This window comes from Megalobrama amblycephala, linkage group LG12 (assembly GCF_018812025.1).
Source record: "Megalobrama amblycephala isolate DHTTF-2021 linkage group LG12, ASM1881202v1, whole genome shotgun sequence".
Classification (NCBI taxonomy): Eukaryota; Metazoa; Chordata; class Actinopteri; order Cypriniformes; family Xenocyprididae; genus Megalobrama; species Megalobrama amblycephala.
Genome location: NC_063055.1, coordinates 9,467,758 through 9,483,295, shown reverse-complemented (window position 1 = coordinate 9,483,295; position 15,538 = coordinate 9,467,758). Strand labels below are relative to the sequence as shown.

The 15,538-nt window shown below is 36.3% G+C and overlaps 2 protein-coding genes across 2 annotated transcripts; both read left to right on the top strand.

Moving 5' to 3' along the window:
- Nucleotides 1-2,355: 2,355 nt before the first annotated feature.
- bgna (biglycan a) lies at nucleotides 2,356-11,898 on the top strand. The gene is made up of 8 exons (XM_048211446.1): nucleotides 2,356-2,534; nucleotides 5,109-5,370; nucleotides 8,971-9,083; nucleotides 9,209-9,422; nucleotides 9,624-9,734; nucleotides 10,806-10,899; nucleotides 11,054-11,192; nucleotides 11,267-11,898. The coding sequence occupies exons 2-8, from the start codon at nucleotides 5,127-5,129 to the stop codon at nucleotides 11,462-11,464; spliced, it is 1,113 nt and encodes a 370-aa protein (XP_048067403.1). The 5' UTR covers nucleotides 2,356-2,534; nucleotides 5,109-5,126; the 3' UTR covers nucleotides 11,465-11,898.
- A 136-nt stretch (nucleotides 11,899-12,034) lies between these two features.
- Nucleotides 12,035-15,137, top strand: LOC125280713 (phospholipase A and acyltransferase 2-like). The gene is made up of 4 exons (XM_048211451.1): nucleotides 12,035-12,199; nucleotides 12,636-12,756; nucleotides 14,065-14,363; nucleotides 14,451-15,137. The coding sequence occupies exons 1-4, from the start codon at nucleotides 12,182-12,184 to the stop codon at nucleotides 14,535-14,537; spliced, it is 525 nt and encodes a 174-aa protein (XP_048067408.1). The 5' UTR covers nucleotides 12,035-12,181; the 3' UTR covers nucleotides 14,538-15,137.
- The last annotated feature ends 401 nt before the right edge of the window (nucleotides 15,138-15,538 follow it).

The window sequence follows — 15,538 nt, the reverse complement described above, 5'->3', positions numbered from 1 at the left end:
TATAGGATCAAAAAGACTTTTTCTTCCTTTTTATTATAATATTATGAGCACGTCTCTGGTGAAAATGAGGCACTGGTATCCTGCAATTCTGTTGAAGGAGTTGATTATTCTCACCATCTGGTGTGTGTTCTCTGCTCGGTGCTGAATTTCTCGTTTGTCCACTAGGGGCGGCAGTAAACGTAAATCTTAAAATTATTTATCTTTAACCTTAAAACGAAACAGCATGTTACTGAAAAATCTTTGATTAATCTTAAGATAATTATTGCAATGTATTGACAGCCCTCCTTTCTTGATTCTTTGGCTTCTTTTCATTGGTGGAGAAAAATAAATCGACTAATTGGTCAGTTTCTTGCTTACTGAACTGTTGCATAATAGCAGTATCACTCTTGCTTTGTTAGAACATTGCTTTGTTCTAACAGAAGCAGCACAGAGCATCAAACCAGTGCTGAGTTGCACTTTCATCATTCTGTATTATGACACTGTAGACACTGGGCAGTGGCACTCTCTGGTTGCTCTATTTCTATCCAGAGAAACTCTTCTCTTAAAGTGGTAACTCACTGCCACAAGTGCTTCTTTTTCTACTTCACAGCAGGCCTCTGTCCCAGATTTATTTTCTTTGGGCCGTCCCTACATTGATTCCCTACTGATGTATATATTTCTGTGACTGCTCTTCATTTCCAGGGCGTGGGCCATGTCCTAAACCATGAAGAAAAACTTCCTTATATTAAAAGAGCATATCCTGGAGTAACATCAGTTTTAGTGGGAAAACCTGGAAGTCTGTGGCAAGATGTATTCATTGTGGCTCTTAGCATGTCAAACAGCAGAGCCACATCAATGTAAATATAACATGTATTTTAACCCCTTAAAGGTGCAATGTGTAAAATTTGGAAGGATCTATTGGCAGAAATGCAATATAATATACATAACTATATTTTCAGTGGTATATAAAGACCTTACATAATGAGCTGTTATGGTTTTATTATCTTAGAATGAGCCGTTTCTATCTACATACATAAACCACGTCAAGTCATCATTTTGCGCCGGCATCTTTTAGAAGTAGTAGTAATAGTAGTTGTTGTCTGGTTTATTAGAAGCATTGTTTGTTAGAAGAAATGAGAAACCTCATTGCTTGACTGGCTAACGTACTCTCTGCTGTCTCAGACAACGACATCTTTGACTTGTGTCGGCCAGACGGCCACCGTAGCTTTTCTATTTTGCTTCGAAAGGGAGGGTGAGCTGTCGTTGGTTGCAGTTCTCAACCTCACCGCTAGATGCCGCTAAAATTTACACACTGCACCTTTAACTGTCACCGTCCTGCTAGTGGGGCACTTGGTGCTGTTTTTATTTATTGCCTTTTTTTGTATCACATACTGTATTTTAGTAATTATCATAAGTTAGGTATGATTCGAAAGCTTAAAAACTCAGAATTCATTGTGTTATCATGGAAACAGTACTTTAAATCATTTTAGCGGGCTCCTCCCCCTAGTGGGCATTGTCATGTTTCATTTTACAAAATGTATTTTAACTAATTTATAGTCAAAACTTTTCTAATCTTGACAAAACACGTATAATCGAAAAGGTCTGAATCTCAAGCTTCCATATTTGTGATAAAAGAGATATTTGGTCAGAAATTTATTAATTTGTTAAAGGAGAATGCGTCAAAAAAATTTCAATGGAATGTGAATGACACCTGGTGGCTATTTTTGGTACAATGCCTAAACAAAACTTCAATTTTTGTGATATCAACTTCAAATTTGGAACACAACTTGGTTAGAAATATGGAAATTATTTTTAAAAATTATCAAAAAATTATTTTGTAAAATATATATTTTATATAAAATGTTTTAGTACAGTACATTTAAACTTCTACAACTACAACTTTTTCATACTTTTATTTTTTGAAGTGCTGTTCAGCAACATCTATCTATCTATCTATCTATCTATCTATGCTCGGCCTAAAAACTTTAAACTAATTTAAACAAACATCAAAGTTTTTCTACAAAACTTGATATTATTGGTCTGTTTAACAGGAAAAATGACTTCACTGTTTAAATCTATTTTTCTGTTTGTCCCATTTCATTACATCTCATTTATATATGCATAAACATTATGAATGGATATCTCATTAATAATATGTCCTGAATGTTCAATAAAGGGTGATTTCAAATTAAATGTCTTAAAAAGTATAACAATAACTATGATAACTATAGTGTTTTGGTGGAATTACCAGCCCACACACTCACACTATCTAACTCTCTCTCTCTCTCTCTCTCTCTCTTCACCCAAAAAGAAGGAGAAAAATAGTGGGAGGGAAAGACAACTTAAGTGGGAATGTCTCAAATACACATTTTTTTCCCTCTTTTTGCAAGCTGTCCTGTGTTTTGAATTGCAGGTACTGTTCAGTGCTGAGTGACCGCTGGCAGCCAAGGACCTAGTAGACAGTCATCCAAAACAATGATCAAACTATAAAATCTGTTTGCCATCAGACATCTCAAAAAAGAAGAAATCATCTCCGAATACATCTTGCACATCAGGTAAGATGCTTTAATGATCTTATTTATCTTTCTGACATGTTCCCAGTTCAGTTTTGTGCACCTGATGCACGGTAACTTAATTCATCTGATTCTATAATGACCAGTTCAATTCTTTGAAAAGCTCACTTAAAAGGAAAAAAAGGCTACTTTAATTCGTTCTAAAATCCTTGAGAAATGTTGTTTGTAGCTTTATGCATCACCCAGTCATCCACGTCAGCTCTGTAATCTTGACAGCATTCAGTAATGTAGTCTTTAATTAGCCCATCTCATCTCTCTAATATACGATGTAATTCAGCTTTGCATGACCATTTGGCATCATTTTGATATTGTACATCTTTAAAGAAAAAAGCTAACTTAACCTTATTCTTAGTTGTCCATTAAGCTTTTTTTTATTATTATAAACTTTTCTACATCAAGCTCACAGATAAGTGGGTACAGACTTTTAGACTAAGGCAAAGACTTCTGGTAAACCCAAAATCATTTTATTCATTAGTACTCTTATTACACTGTTAATTGAATTGTTCTGGCAGTGGTCAAAATCAGGCTGTGCTTTTAAATTAGGTGTTCCATTTTATTACATAACATTACTGTCATATTTTAAGAGGATATGATTTTGGTAAATTCAGTGACTTTATTTTGGTGCATGAATCAGGGTGGCTCTCCAAAAACAATCTGTTAAACTTGCCAGTAATGTGGTTCTTCTGCCATTCTGTGGTAAAGGGTGTGGGAGTGAATTGAGAGAGAGGGAGAAAGAGCTCAGAGGCCGTTTAAAACCACACGCACAACACGTGGCACAAAAAAAGAACTAGTTACTGCAGATCTGGACGGTCACAAAATCTAATAAAGTATGTGCATCAATGTGTCTTCACACTGAAATGAAGCAGTGTTATTTTAGTATTATTTATATAGTATTATAGTATTTATTAATATTTTTAATAAGGTTTTTATTTTTTTATATTTTTAGTTTTCATTTTATTTTGAGTTTAATTTTTAAATATATGTGCTGTTATAATTTTTTATATTCTATATGCTTTATTTTATTTTAGTTTTAGTCCTTCAACTTAAACTTATTTGTCTGAGTTAGCTGCCAAGGCAACATTTCTAATTTTCATATAATTTTAAGTTTAATTTTTCATCTAATATTTATATTTTATTTTATTAGGCCTATTTAATTTTTTATTTTATTTTAATATCTTCAGTTTAGTTTTGGTTAACAATAAGTCTTGTGGGCTGTTTACATGACACCGTTTTCAACTAAAAATGGAAAAAATTTTATGTGTTTTGGTCGTTCATTTACACGACAACGCCGTTTTGGGGGCCTGAAAATGCAAGCTTTTGAAAACGAGTTTCAAAGTGCAAGTTTTTGAAAACGATACCATCATCGTCTCCGTGTAAACTACAAAAACACAGAATGAAAACGGCAACGTCGTGTGCATGCATATTACATGTTCAGTCTATATGCGCATAGTGTTTCTTTACCAAGTGACATCGCCATCTACTGGTCTGGCAGCATATTACAGCATTTTTAGTCGTTTCGCGGATCCATGTGAATGAGAATCATTTCGACGTTGTCGTCTGTACACGAAAAACACAAGGAAAAAACTTTTCAGTTTTTAGTACATCATTGTCATGTAAATATAACCACCATGCAAAATATCTCATATAAAATCTCTTTAATATCTCAATTCTTTCTCTTAGACAATAGTGAGATTAAAAAGAGAGCAAAGAACTTTCTCTTAAGAAAAACATCAAGTCTTTTCAGAAGAGATCTCAATATCAAAAGTCAGTTTGAATACAAACCTTGGTATTTCTCACTAAATTATCTGAGCTATGTAATCCACGCATATTTTATAGCTTTATAGTCTTACTGTGTCAACACATTTCTCATTTATGTCCATTTTTGAATCTCCTAAGGAATTTCAGACTAAACATCTGAGATTGTTGATACTTAAATGAAACAAAATCCCCTGAGCTATGAAAGAGCAACATCTAAGTAATTCAATTTTCCTCTAGGACGGAACTGCATTAGTTATTAGTGATTAATTATGTACATGTGTCACGTGTTTCTTCTGCAGAAGAAAATGATCAAATGCACCAAAAGGGCAATAACGGCTAGATATGTTTGCACTCAGTCTTCATCTCTGATGTTGCATCAGTGTGGTTTCAGCTGTAATTCAGCTGGACAAAAGACTCAAAAATACACTCAGATGATGTTACACCCATTCTGGGAGAGAAAAAAAGTGTAAATATAGCATGAAGACAGGTTACGAAAATACACATTTGCACACGTTGATGCATCTGACCCAAACAAGTCTTTCCCTGTCTCAGGTTTTAGTTTTAGTTACAATGAGATATTTTCCCCATTGTCGATGTGGAGAGCAGATTGGTTTATTGTGACTGTCAGCGAGGCGGCTGCATTTTCAAAGCTTAATGAGACCACAAAATGATGGATTTTACCAGAATCAGCTCTTGGATGCAAAGTAGCATTTATGGTTTTTATAAAAGTGTGGAAAACAATTATACTGCCATATTTTGAAAGTTTCATTCCTCTAGTACTTTCTCTCTTTTTCGCAGATTAAAAACGTAGCAGCCATGTTGTCGGTCTGTGTGGCTTTCCTATTTCTCTGCACTGCCCACCTGCCACTACACTCCTCCGCCCTTCCCTTCGAGCAGAAAGGATTCTGGGACTTTGGCAAGGACATTGATGTGAAAGAGCTGATGATGATGATGAAGGACCAGGAAGAAGGGTCAGCTGTGGATCCGTACCAACCTGAACATCCCACATGCCCATTTGGCTGTCGGTGCGACCTCAGAGTCGTACAGTGCTCGGATTTAGGTGGGCTTAAGATGATATGTGTTTGCGATGGTGTCTTAGGATAGACAGACAAGATAATGACTGTTTAGTCTGAGAGGTTTTGCTGCTAGACCCACATTTTATATGGGACAACACAGTGCCAAAAATGCACAGGATGGGCTGTTTTGTGCCATATTTACTATAGCAAATTTAAAGAATGCAATTAATTATGCATTTTATTATTTAATGCTGTTTTTCAACAACATTATCAGAACATACTTGCGACCCGTTTTTGGGCTGCAACTCACCAGTTGATAACCACTGGTGTAAAGAGTGAAGTCACACTGGTTAGTGATTAGGATGGAATGAGTTACAGGATATCCCCTTTATATCATCCATCTTATCCCAAAATTACTAGCCTGTTACATCGAGCAAACTTCAAAGACCTGCCTATCATTTTCCCCATGACATTTTAAAAATGTAGTATGAATGAATGTGGTATGTATGAAACACAATGATATGAATATGAGTTATAAAAGTAAATCAAAGTTGTGGCTGAAAGTAGGGAAAGTGAGGAGGAAATTTTGGCTGAAAGCTAAATAGAAATGTCAGGTTTTAACATCCACATCAAAGGCCTGAATGAGATCAGGATCAAATTTAGCTCGAGAACGGATACCAATTCAGACACACCGCTAATCTGGCCCATCCACATCAGACAGCACATGTGGCGTGTGGTCGGTCACCTGAGAAGACAGACGTTCTGGTTATTCTACTCGGTACAGCAAACGTGCCATAAACTATGATGTCGGTTTCACCAGGAATTATGAATTTAAAAGCAAATGGACAATTTTTTATGGATGCCAGGTACCACCCAAGCACAGCTGCCCTCTTTCCCTCTATCTCTCTTTTATGAAGTTCATAAAATACAGCTATTCTCCTCTTTTTCTCTCTCTCCACATTGTAATGTGCTACGTGGAGCCATGGTCATCTGGCTCCATCTTAATTATATGGGAAGCTCAAAGGGGAATGCTAGCACACAACAACAGAGCACAGCAAACACACAGAGCTCGAAGCCTAGAGAATTACCAAACATTTCCGAAATTATAGCCCGCTGAAAAGTTTACAAGTGAACCTGGGTAACCCAAAGATTCATATGGTAGAGATGATTCTTAAATTAACTGCTTCTATACTTTCTAAAAGCAGCCTATAAAGTGGCATGATTGATTTTTTTTATTTTTATTTTATTTTTTTATTTTGATGGCTATAGATCTTATTCAGACTCAGAGCAGTGCAATGACAGGTTAGACTTATGCCATTTAAAACATGGTAGCCTTCGCTGTAAAAAGCTATATAATGATATAGATCACTTATAATTTTCCACTGCTCATGTTGTATGGAGTTTTTTTTTTGTCTACTGAATTGTATTGGAAAGATTTGAAGGGTTTCGTCAGCAGAACAATCCAAAAACACATTAAATAACAGCACAACCCACTGAAGAGATGTCTATCCCTCACAGCCTCGCATTTCCGTTAAAAATCAAAGATGGCGCTGCTGTGAATAAGGTCCAGCAGGTCACTGGAATACTCGATTATGATTCGCCAGTAGTGGTAGTAGCGGATGGATAGTTTATCATCTCATCCATTTTGTTTCATAGTATTTTTCTTTACTGTTTAATCTTATGCTATATTAAACAGTAATAGAATCTTAAACTTCTTAAACTAATCTTAAAGCAGCGTTTTGAAATCGGCCATCACTATATAAGTCGTTATTTTGTTTTTTTGGCGAACCAAAAATATTCTTGTCGCTTTATAATATTAATATTGAGCCACTGTACTCACATGAACTGATTTAAATATATTTTTAGTACCTTTATGGATCTTGAGTGGGGAAATGTCATTGCTGGTATGCATCGACGTCACTTTCCCGCCGGAACGCACTCCCTCAGCTGGACTGAGTGGCAAAAGAACCTGCTGCGTAACTGGATTAATAGGAGAAACGGCAAAAACGCGAGTAAAACTAACGAATTACCCTAAAGGTTGGACTCGAAAGTGTTTCTTACAACTTGTCAAATAAACCTAATCCATGGATATTGACATGCAGCCAGGAGTCGTGTTTCCTGACATTTATATGTGCCTGATTTGACGCCGGGGAAATACATAAAGCAAATCTGGCTGTGAATATTTTATATAACTATAATTTCGGTAGGTTTAAATCTGCTTAATCACTTATATCAATGTTATATCGTCATATTGTCCAGCCCTAAAACATATATAGTTTTATAGTATAGTTTTTGACATGTTGTTTATTTAAAAACACCCAATTATGCATAAAATAAGATGGAAAATATTTAATTGATGAGTCGTCAACATAATATATAACAATACAATATATAAGGTATGATTTTACCTCAAAATCCAACAATTTGACACAAAATGATAACTGCAAATCCATGTTTCTTTGCCTGGAGTGGACCTGCTGTTTCTGTGACTTGCAGTGATACATTTGCTTCTTTTTCTGTTGCTTTCTCTAGTTTTTAAATATATACCTCAGGGTTTGTGTCAAATCTATTTGTACAGTCAGCCGCAAAGCTCTTTCCCGTTTTGAATGTTTTTTCTGTGTTTTTCGCGACATTCACGCTAAAAACCAATGCTGCTGCTCAGTCTTTTGCCACTCAGCGTGCGTAACCGCAGTCCTAACGGTCGACGGTGACGTCACGTGCATACCCTCTATACAGGCCTCACTAAGCCATCGGATTTCAACAAAAATATCTTAATTTGCGTTCCGAAGATTAACAAAGGACTTACGGTTGTGGAACGGCACGAGGGTAAGTAATTAATGACAGAATTTTCATTTTTGGGTGAACTAACCCTTTAAGATTTTCGATGACTGACGATAACTGACGATAACTGACCGGCGCTACTTTCAAGTCTCTCGTATCACACCGCGGAATCGCGCTCTCATTTCATATAAACGCTACTGGCGCCACATGGCGTCCTAAATTATCGATTGTTGCTAGAATTACCTCAATGGGCTTCTGTTTTAATATTACTGGAGTAGTGTTGCAGTGTTCGTCTTTTTGCTTGGCCAATTGTTTTGTACATGGTAAAGGACTATTTTTTTCAAGGCAAAAGCTTTAAAATAATATATAGGTAAGTGTTTTTTACTGTATTGCTGTAATATATGACCATCAATTAAAGGTAGCTTTTTACTTTATTAATGTGATAAGTGAGAGAGGATGTTTAACTAGAAAAAAATAGGGCAGGACTTAATTTTATTCACCAGACAGTTGACAGACAGAATGGGGAGGGGCTCAAAAAAGAGCGTTTGGTGATGTCAGCTGAAATCTTTTCAGAGGCGGAGCAAGTTAATAGGCCATAATTTAATGAAAGGTTATGAAAACAAAAAATTGTTTTCTTTGGAATTACTTGTACCAATAAATTAGCCTACACAATATAAGAACGGAAAGTGTATTAAGAAAGTAAATATTTTTATTCTGATTTCAAATTGAAAATTTCCACTATCTGGAAAATATGAATTACAAAATGCTACATAAAAGCCTAAACAACATTTGATCCACAATATTGATTTTTTTAAGACTTCATTTCTAGCAATATATCTGTTTTTGTTTGTTTGCCCCAACAGGGCTAGGTTACGTGCCATACGATATTCCTGCAGACACACTGCTGTTGGACCTGCAGAGCAACAGGATCACAGAGATTAGGGAGGGAGACTTTAAGGGACTGACCAACCTCTATGTGAGACCTAACATATCTTTTGTTTATTTTATCATTTGAATCATAATTAGCAAATTTCTAAATGCAATATTGTGCTTTATGTGGTGCATTCCTATCAACTATTCATAGCCCCTGTCCCATTTCAGGCCCTGGTGTTAAGATATAACCAAATCTCCAAAGTTCATCCCAAGGCATTCCTTCCTCTGAAGCGTCTGCAGAAGTTATACATCTCGCACAACCTTCTGACTTCCATCCCCAAAAACCTGCCTCCATCCCTTGTGGAGCTGCGTATCCATGACAATCACATCAAGAAGGTGCCGGCATTTAGCTTCTCAGGCCTCCACAACATGCATGTCATTGGTAAGACTGTGTGTTTATCTGTGTGTATACTGTATTTTAGCTGTGCTAATGACATCATATGGTATGATTTATGATGTCTTGGTTGCTCGCTGAGGTTATAGTCCTGTAAAGCTGCTTTTTGACAACATTTATTGATAAAAAGCTCTACATAAATAAAACTAAATACTTTATTTGTGCCTCAAACACTGGTTGATATTGCAGAAATGGGCCGTAATCCACTCCAGAACAGTGGTTTCGAACCTGGAGCATTTATGGGCCTTAAACTGAACTACTTGCGCATTTCTGAAGCCAAACTCACTGGGGTTCCCAAAGGTAATGAAAATTATGATTAAAATTTAATATATATTTAATTAACTGACTTGTTTTTTTTTACATTGCAGCCATTATTCTTTGTGTTTTTAATTAGCAAATGGTTTCATGAGAATGCTGTATTGTATATATACACAATACAGCATATATAGACCTATTTTGTGTTTGGAAACAGCGACGCCATTTTTTGTCGGCGAAGCCTACCTGGTGGCAGAAAATGACAGTTCTGCAGTAGCAGTCTATGGAAACCACGGAATAAAAGAAGTTAATTTCGAGTTTATATCTCACAATTTTGAATTTTTTTCTCACAAATCTGAGTTTATATCTCACAATTCTTAGAAGGAAAAACAGAATTGTGGGATATACTCATTATTCTGTCTTTTTTCATCAGAATTGCAAGTTTATATCCCGCAATTTTGACTTTTTTCCCCTTAGAATTGTGATATAAACTCACAATTGCGAATTATAAAGTCCAAACTGGGAGATATAAACACGCAAATGCAAGAAAAAAAAGTCAGAATTGTGAAATAAAAATGTTATAGGCAATGTTTAAAAGTTATTTAAGTAAAATGTTATAGGTTTAAATATTATTTCCTGCTGTAACTGCTATGTATGTATGTCCCCTATGAACTGCATATGAGAATATTATGTAGACTTACTGTTTACATAAAATTTAATATAGACTAAATATTGCAGGTTTCATGAGTGTAGTCTGTGACTTGCAACATAAACGTCTGCATTTAGCTTCAAAGGGCATCTTCAACGTTGGAATTCTATAAAAATGCATTCCAATTCTGACATCCAAAGGCACAACAAAACATTTTTTCTCTTATTCTGTGGATTTAGCTTATTTTCCTCCACTTGTTACCGCTATATTTCTGCCACCACTATGAGCGCGCAGCTGCAAGTGACATAACTGTGACGTCTACTCCAAATTGGTCTATACGGAATAAAGGTGTATTTGTGTTTTGTTAGAGAATACAAAATTCTTTTCTTCATGGAATGTGTCCCATTATGTTTTAAATACAATGCAACTCATTCTATTCCATATGGAATGTGTTTCATTCTTGCCAGACCTTCCCAGCAGTCTTAATGAGCTTCATTTGGACAATAATCAGATTCAGGCCATCGAGTTTGTGGATCTCAGCCAGTACACCCAGTTGCAGAGGTAAACCCTACACATAATATATGTATGTGAACATGCATTGTGATTCTACTGTTACAATGAAACATTCCCCTTCATTTGTACTTTTACATGTTATGACATAAAGTTTGCTTTGGGTGTCCTCTAGTGGTTAAACCCCCTCTGTCTCTGTGTCTAGGTTGGGACTCGGCAGTAACCAGATTCGCCACATTGAGCACGGTGCTTTATCTTACCTCACCAACCTGAGGGAGCTGCACCTTGACAACAACCGTCTGCCCAGTGTGCCCAGTGGTCTGCCTCATATGAAGTATCTGCAGGTGTGCTTGTGTACAGAATTCTACTGATTCTAGTTCATTTCTACTAAATAAACTGAACCACACTCTCCTTACAGGTTGTCTACCTCCATTCAAACAACATCACCAATGTTGGGGTGGATGACTTCTGCCCTACGGGTTTTGGGATGAAGAGGGTGTTCTACAATGGCATCAGTCTCTTTGACAACCCGATCAGGTACTGGGAGGTGCAGCCCGCCACGTTCCGCTGTGTCAGCGACCAAATGGCTGTACAGTTTGGCAACCACAAGAAATAAAAGATGTATAAAACCAATCCAGGAGGAGAACAAGAGGAAAAAGGGGCCATAATTTGTGTAAATCATCAAGATATTTGAGAGAAGACAATGAATAAACATTTCCATGGAGGAATAATTCAGAAGAAACATGGACTCCATTTAAAGAACCATTGGTAAACGAAATTAAAACAGTGCATTCAAAACTATTGATATGTGTAATTCCCTGCTGACATTAATGAATATGTACTCCACAAAAACGACTTTTTGTTCGATTTAGTTGACACACAGCATTGATGATTCCTCTCTGAGATGTCTATTAACAGCTTCATTTGCTTAGTTTTCATGGATTGGATCTTTAAATAATTAGATAAATTCACAGCTTGTCATTCTGGACGCCTATTGTCACTCATTCATCATGGTAATACTGTAATAAAGTGGATTGTGTTGTGAATGTTTATCATGCCATCACAAGACAGCCTATCTTAAAGGTGACACGCTTATTTTCTTCTAACTTTAATGTGAAGAAATGATCCTAAGTGAATTCAGTGGAATTAATAACCCAGTCCCAGCAGATGTGGCAGAAGATTTTAAGGTGGAGTAGCTAAATTACACTGCAAAGAGAAAGTCTTCACAAACAAGTCCTTCTGCTGTTTGTCTGCCACGCCCACAAGGCTTGGCAGAGTAATTTAAATCCTTTTGCTTATAGTTTCTGCTCGTAGCGACTAAACAACACGAGAAATGGACTACAAAGAACAGGTACGTTAACAAATATTTACTGAATAAACTCAATGCGTGAATGATAAGAATTAATATTTCAAAACAAGCCTATAAACTAATAAAATATGCATTATTTTATGTCACCTTAAGTAGTTGGATTTCATGAACATGTTAAGACTGCTAATTCTAACTAACCTATTAAAATTGTTTAAAAATATTTTAATATTTATTATTTAGAATCAGCTGAGGCTACTTTATTCTCATACACATTGCATTTAATGTTAAAAGTCCAATAATGTTTCGTAACGAGGATCTTTTGTAGAATTAGAAATGATTTTACTTTAATAGTATGACACTATAAGTGGCTATAATTCAAGTCCTCAAAGAATGCAGCCGTCAAATGTTGTCAAACTTGTTCTGAAACCTGTACCAGCCGTGTGCTGGAGGAATCTCAGATAGAAACTGTCATGCACAGGTTGAGCAAGTTGTATCCAGCGCGCAATTCGGAGATTTGATCGAGTTCTCGTACCCCATTGGCTACTCACACTGGGGCGTGTACGACGGAGATGGATACGTAATTCACTTTGGGGTTGCAGGTAAGCACAGTTCTATAAAAAATAACAATACAATCATACTATAGCCTACTATAATATACATAAGCAATAAGGTATGAGAGGCTGCGCTATATCGTGAATAAGTCACGGATGAAGGGCAATAATAGGCAGATTCCATTGTGACAATTAGTTACCACACAAGAAGGGTTTTTTGTAGCCATACATTTTAGGTGTGTGTCTGAAATTGAGGTTCAAAAATAAACCTACCCGGATTTTCACTGGAGTAAAACTTTTTTTAAGAATCCTACATAAGAAAGGCATATATAAAACTCCTACACTGCTGTATAACTACATAGGTTCAATTCAAATGTCACCTGATATGAACTACTGTGATGCATAAAGCCTAATTGAGGCAATGAATTTAAACACAATACATATACAGTATATTTAGTAGCCTATTAAAGAGTTGGTTCATCCAAAAATGAATATAATGTCATTTATTACTCATGCCGTTCCACACCCGTAAGACCTTCGTTAATCTTCGGAGTGCAAATTAAGATATTTTTGTTGAAATCCGATGGCTCAGTGAGGCCTGCATAGCCAGCAATGACATTTCCTCTCTCAAAATCCATAAATGTAGTAAAAACATATTTAAATCGGTTCATGTGAGTACAGTGGTTCAATATTAATATTATAAAGCTACAAGAATATTTTTTTTGCGCCAAAAAAACAAAATAATGACTTATATAGTGATGGCCGATTTCAAAACACTGCTTCATGAAGCTTCGGAGCCTTATGAATCTTTTGTGTCGAATCAGCAGTTCAGAGTGCCAAAGTCTCGTGATTTCAGCAGTTTGGCAGTTTGACACGTGATCCGAATCATGATTCGACACAAAATATTCATAACGCTCATAATGAAGCAGTGTTTTGAAATCGGCCATCACTATATAAGTCGTTATTTTGTTTTTTTGGCGCACAAAAATTATTCGCATCGCTTTATAATACTAATATTGAACCACTGTACTCACATGAACTGATTTAAATATGTTTTTACTACATTTATCGATCTTGAGAGAGGAAGTGTCATTGCTGGCTATGCAGGCCATCGGATTTCATCAAAAATATCTTAATTTGTGTTCCGAAGATGAACGAAGGTCTTATGGGTGTGGAATGGCATGAAGGTGAGTAATTAATGACAGAATTTTTTATTTTTTGGGTGAACTAACACTTTAAACTGTTTTACTTGGATCACTTGTGCAGTAGGCTATTCCTAATTTCTTCTATTCTTGATCACCGTTATGTAATTACGTAACGTTTTGTCTCATACCGAACTTGCTTTTTCCATACCAGACGAAACTCAGGTTATGAGTACATTTCGGGGTTTTCTGCAGACTGTCTTCCCTGTTTGTGGTGATCTTTTGCTTGGAGAAACTAAGATACGGCGTCAGCTTCTGTCTGAGGTTAACGTACCTAAAGGAGCTCGTGTTTTAGTGAGCAATGACCGACACAATCTCCAGCCTTCACCTGAGGATGAAATCAGAAAACGACGAAATGCTTTACTTGACAAGGAGTTTACTTACAAAGTCCTCACGTTTAATTGTGAGCACTTTGCCACATTTGTCCGCTCTGGAAAAGCGATGTGCAATCAGGTGAGTTGATGAATCAGGTAGTTTAACAGTATATCATTATGTATGTGTCCATGTACATTTTAGTTATTGGTTCCTTTGTTTTAACAGATCCCAGGGAAGCCCAAAAACAAGGAATGTGTGGATGCCACAGAGCAATTTAGCAGCCTTGTGCCATCGTCAGATACTGACTCCTGAATGCCAATCTACAGATTATCATGAGAATAATGTATTGTGTTTCATACTTCAATTATGTTTGATATTTCAAGGATATTTTCCCCATACTCTTGGAATTAAACCAGTTTTTAAAGATTTCTGTTTAATATCACGGGAAAGGGTTCTTCACTCTTTAATGGTCTTATTTGGTCTCCTAGACTGGTCAGGCTGGTTTTAAAATGGTTTTGGACACTTTTTAGGTGGTCAGTCCGGGAGACTGACTTGGTTAAGCTAAAAGACCATCTTGTATAAGCTAAGAAGTGTTTTTTTTAAGGGTTTTCCCATGTTTCTGACTATCTTCTTCTATTTCTAACTAATATGGTGCATACCATTACTAATGTTTACCATAGCTTACACCACAGTTATGTTAGACCCCATGCATCACTTGACAAGTGCAGATTTCTTTCTTGTGCTGCTGACACATTGCCAGTTTCAACAGAAAGTCTGGGAAATATCTAAGGGCAAAGTCACCAATCCAATACGATACGAGTCTTAGAGTATCTGATTTTAACAGTACTAAAAGTGTTAGTTTAACCAAAAATGAAAATTCTGTCATTATTTACTCACCCTCATGTCATTCCACACCCGTAAGACCTTCGTTCATCTTCGGAATACAAATTAAGATATTTTTGATAAAATCCGATGGCTCAGTGAGGCCCTTTTTCAGTGCCCATAAAGCTACTAAAGACATACTTAAAACAGTTAATGTGACTACAGTTGTTCAATCTTAATATTATAAAGCGATGGGAATACTTTTTGTGTGCCAAAAATAACAAAATAGTGACTTTATTCCACAATATCTAGTGATGGGCGATTTCAAAACACTGCTTCATGAAGCTTCGAAGCTTAACGAATCATTTGTTTCGATTCAGTGGTTCGGAGTGCATATCAAACTGCCAGAGTCACGTGAACTATTGAAGTTTCAGAACAATTATGACGTAACGAAGCCTCATTTACTGAAATCACATGATTTTGGCGCTCTG

Bases quoted from the DNA above. Each gene is read 5' to 3' on its own strand.
- bgna (XM_048211446.1), top strand. From the start codon at position 5,127: ATGTTGTCGGTCTGTGTGGCTTTCCTATTTCTCTGCACTGCCCACCTG. The intron at 5,371-8,970 runs GTGGGCTTAAGA...TTGCCCCAACAG, and splicing joins CGTACAGTGCTCGGATTTAG to GGCTAGGTTACGTGCCATAC. The intron at 9,423-9,623 runs GTAAGACTGTGT...TTGATATTGCAG, and splicing joins CCACAACATGCATGTCATTG to AAATGGGCCGTAATCCACTC.
- LOC125280713 (XM_048211451.1), top strand. The intron at 12,757-14,064 runs GTAAGCACAGTT...TTTCCATACCAG, and splicing joins AATTCACTTTGGGGTTGCAG to ACGAAACTCAGGTTATGAGT. The intron at 14,364-14,450 runs GTGAGTTGATGA...TTGTTTTAACAG, and splicing joins GAAAAGCGATGTGCAATCAG to ATCCCAGGGAAGCCCAAAAA.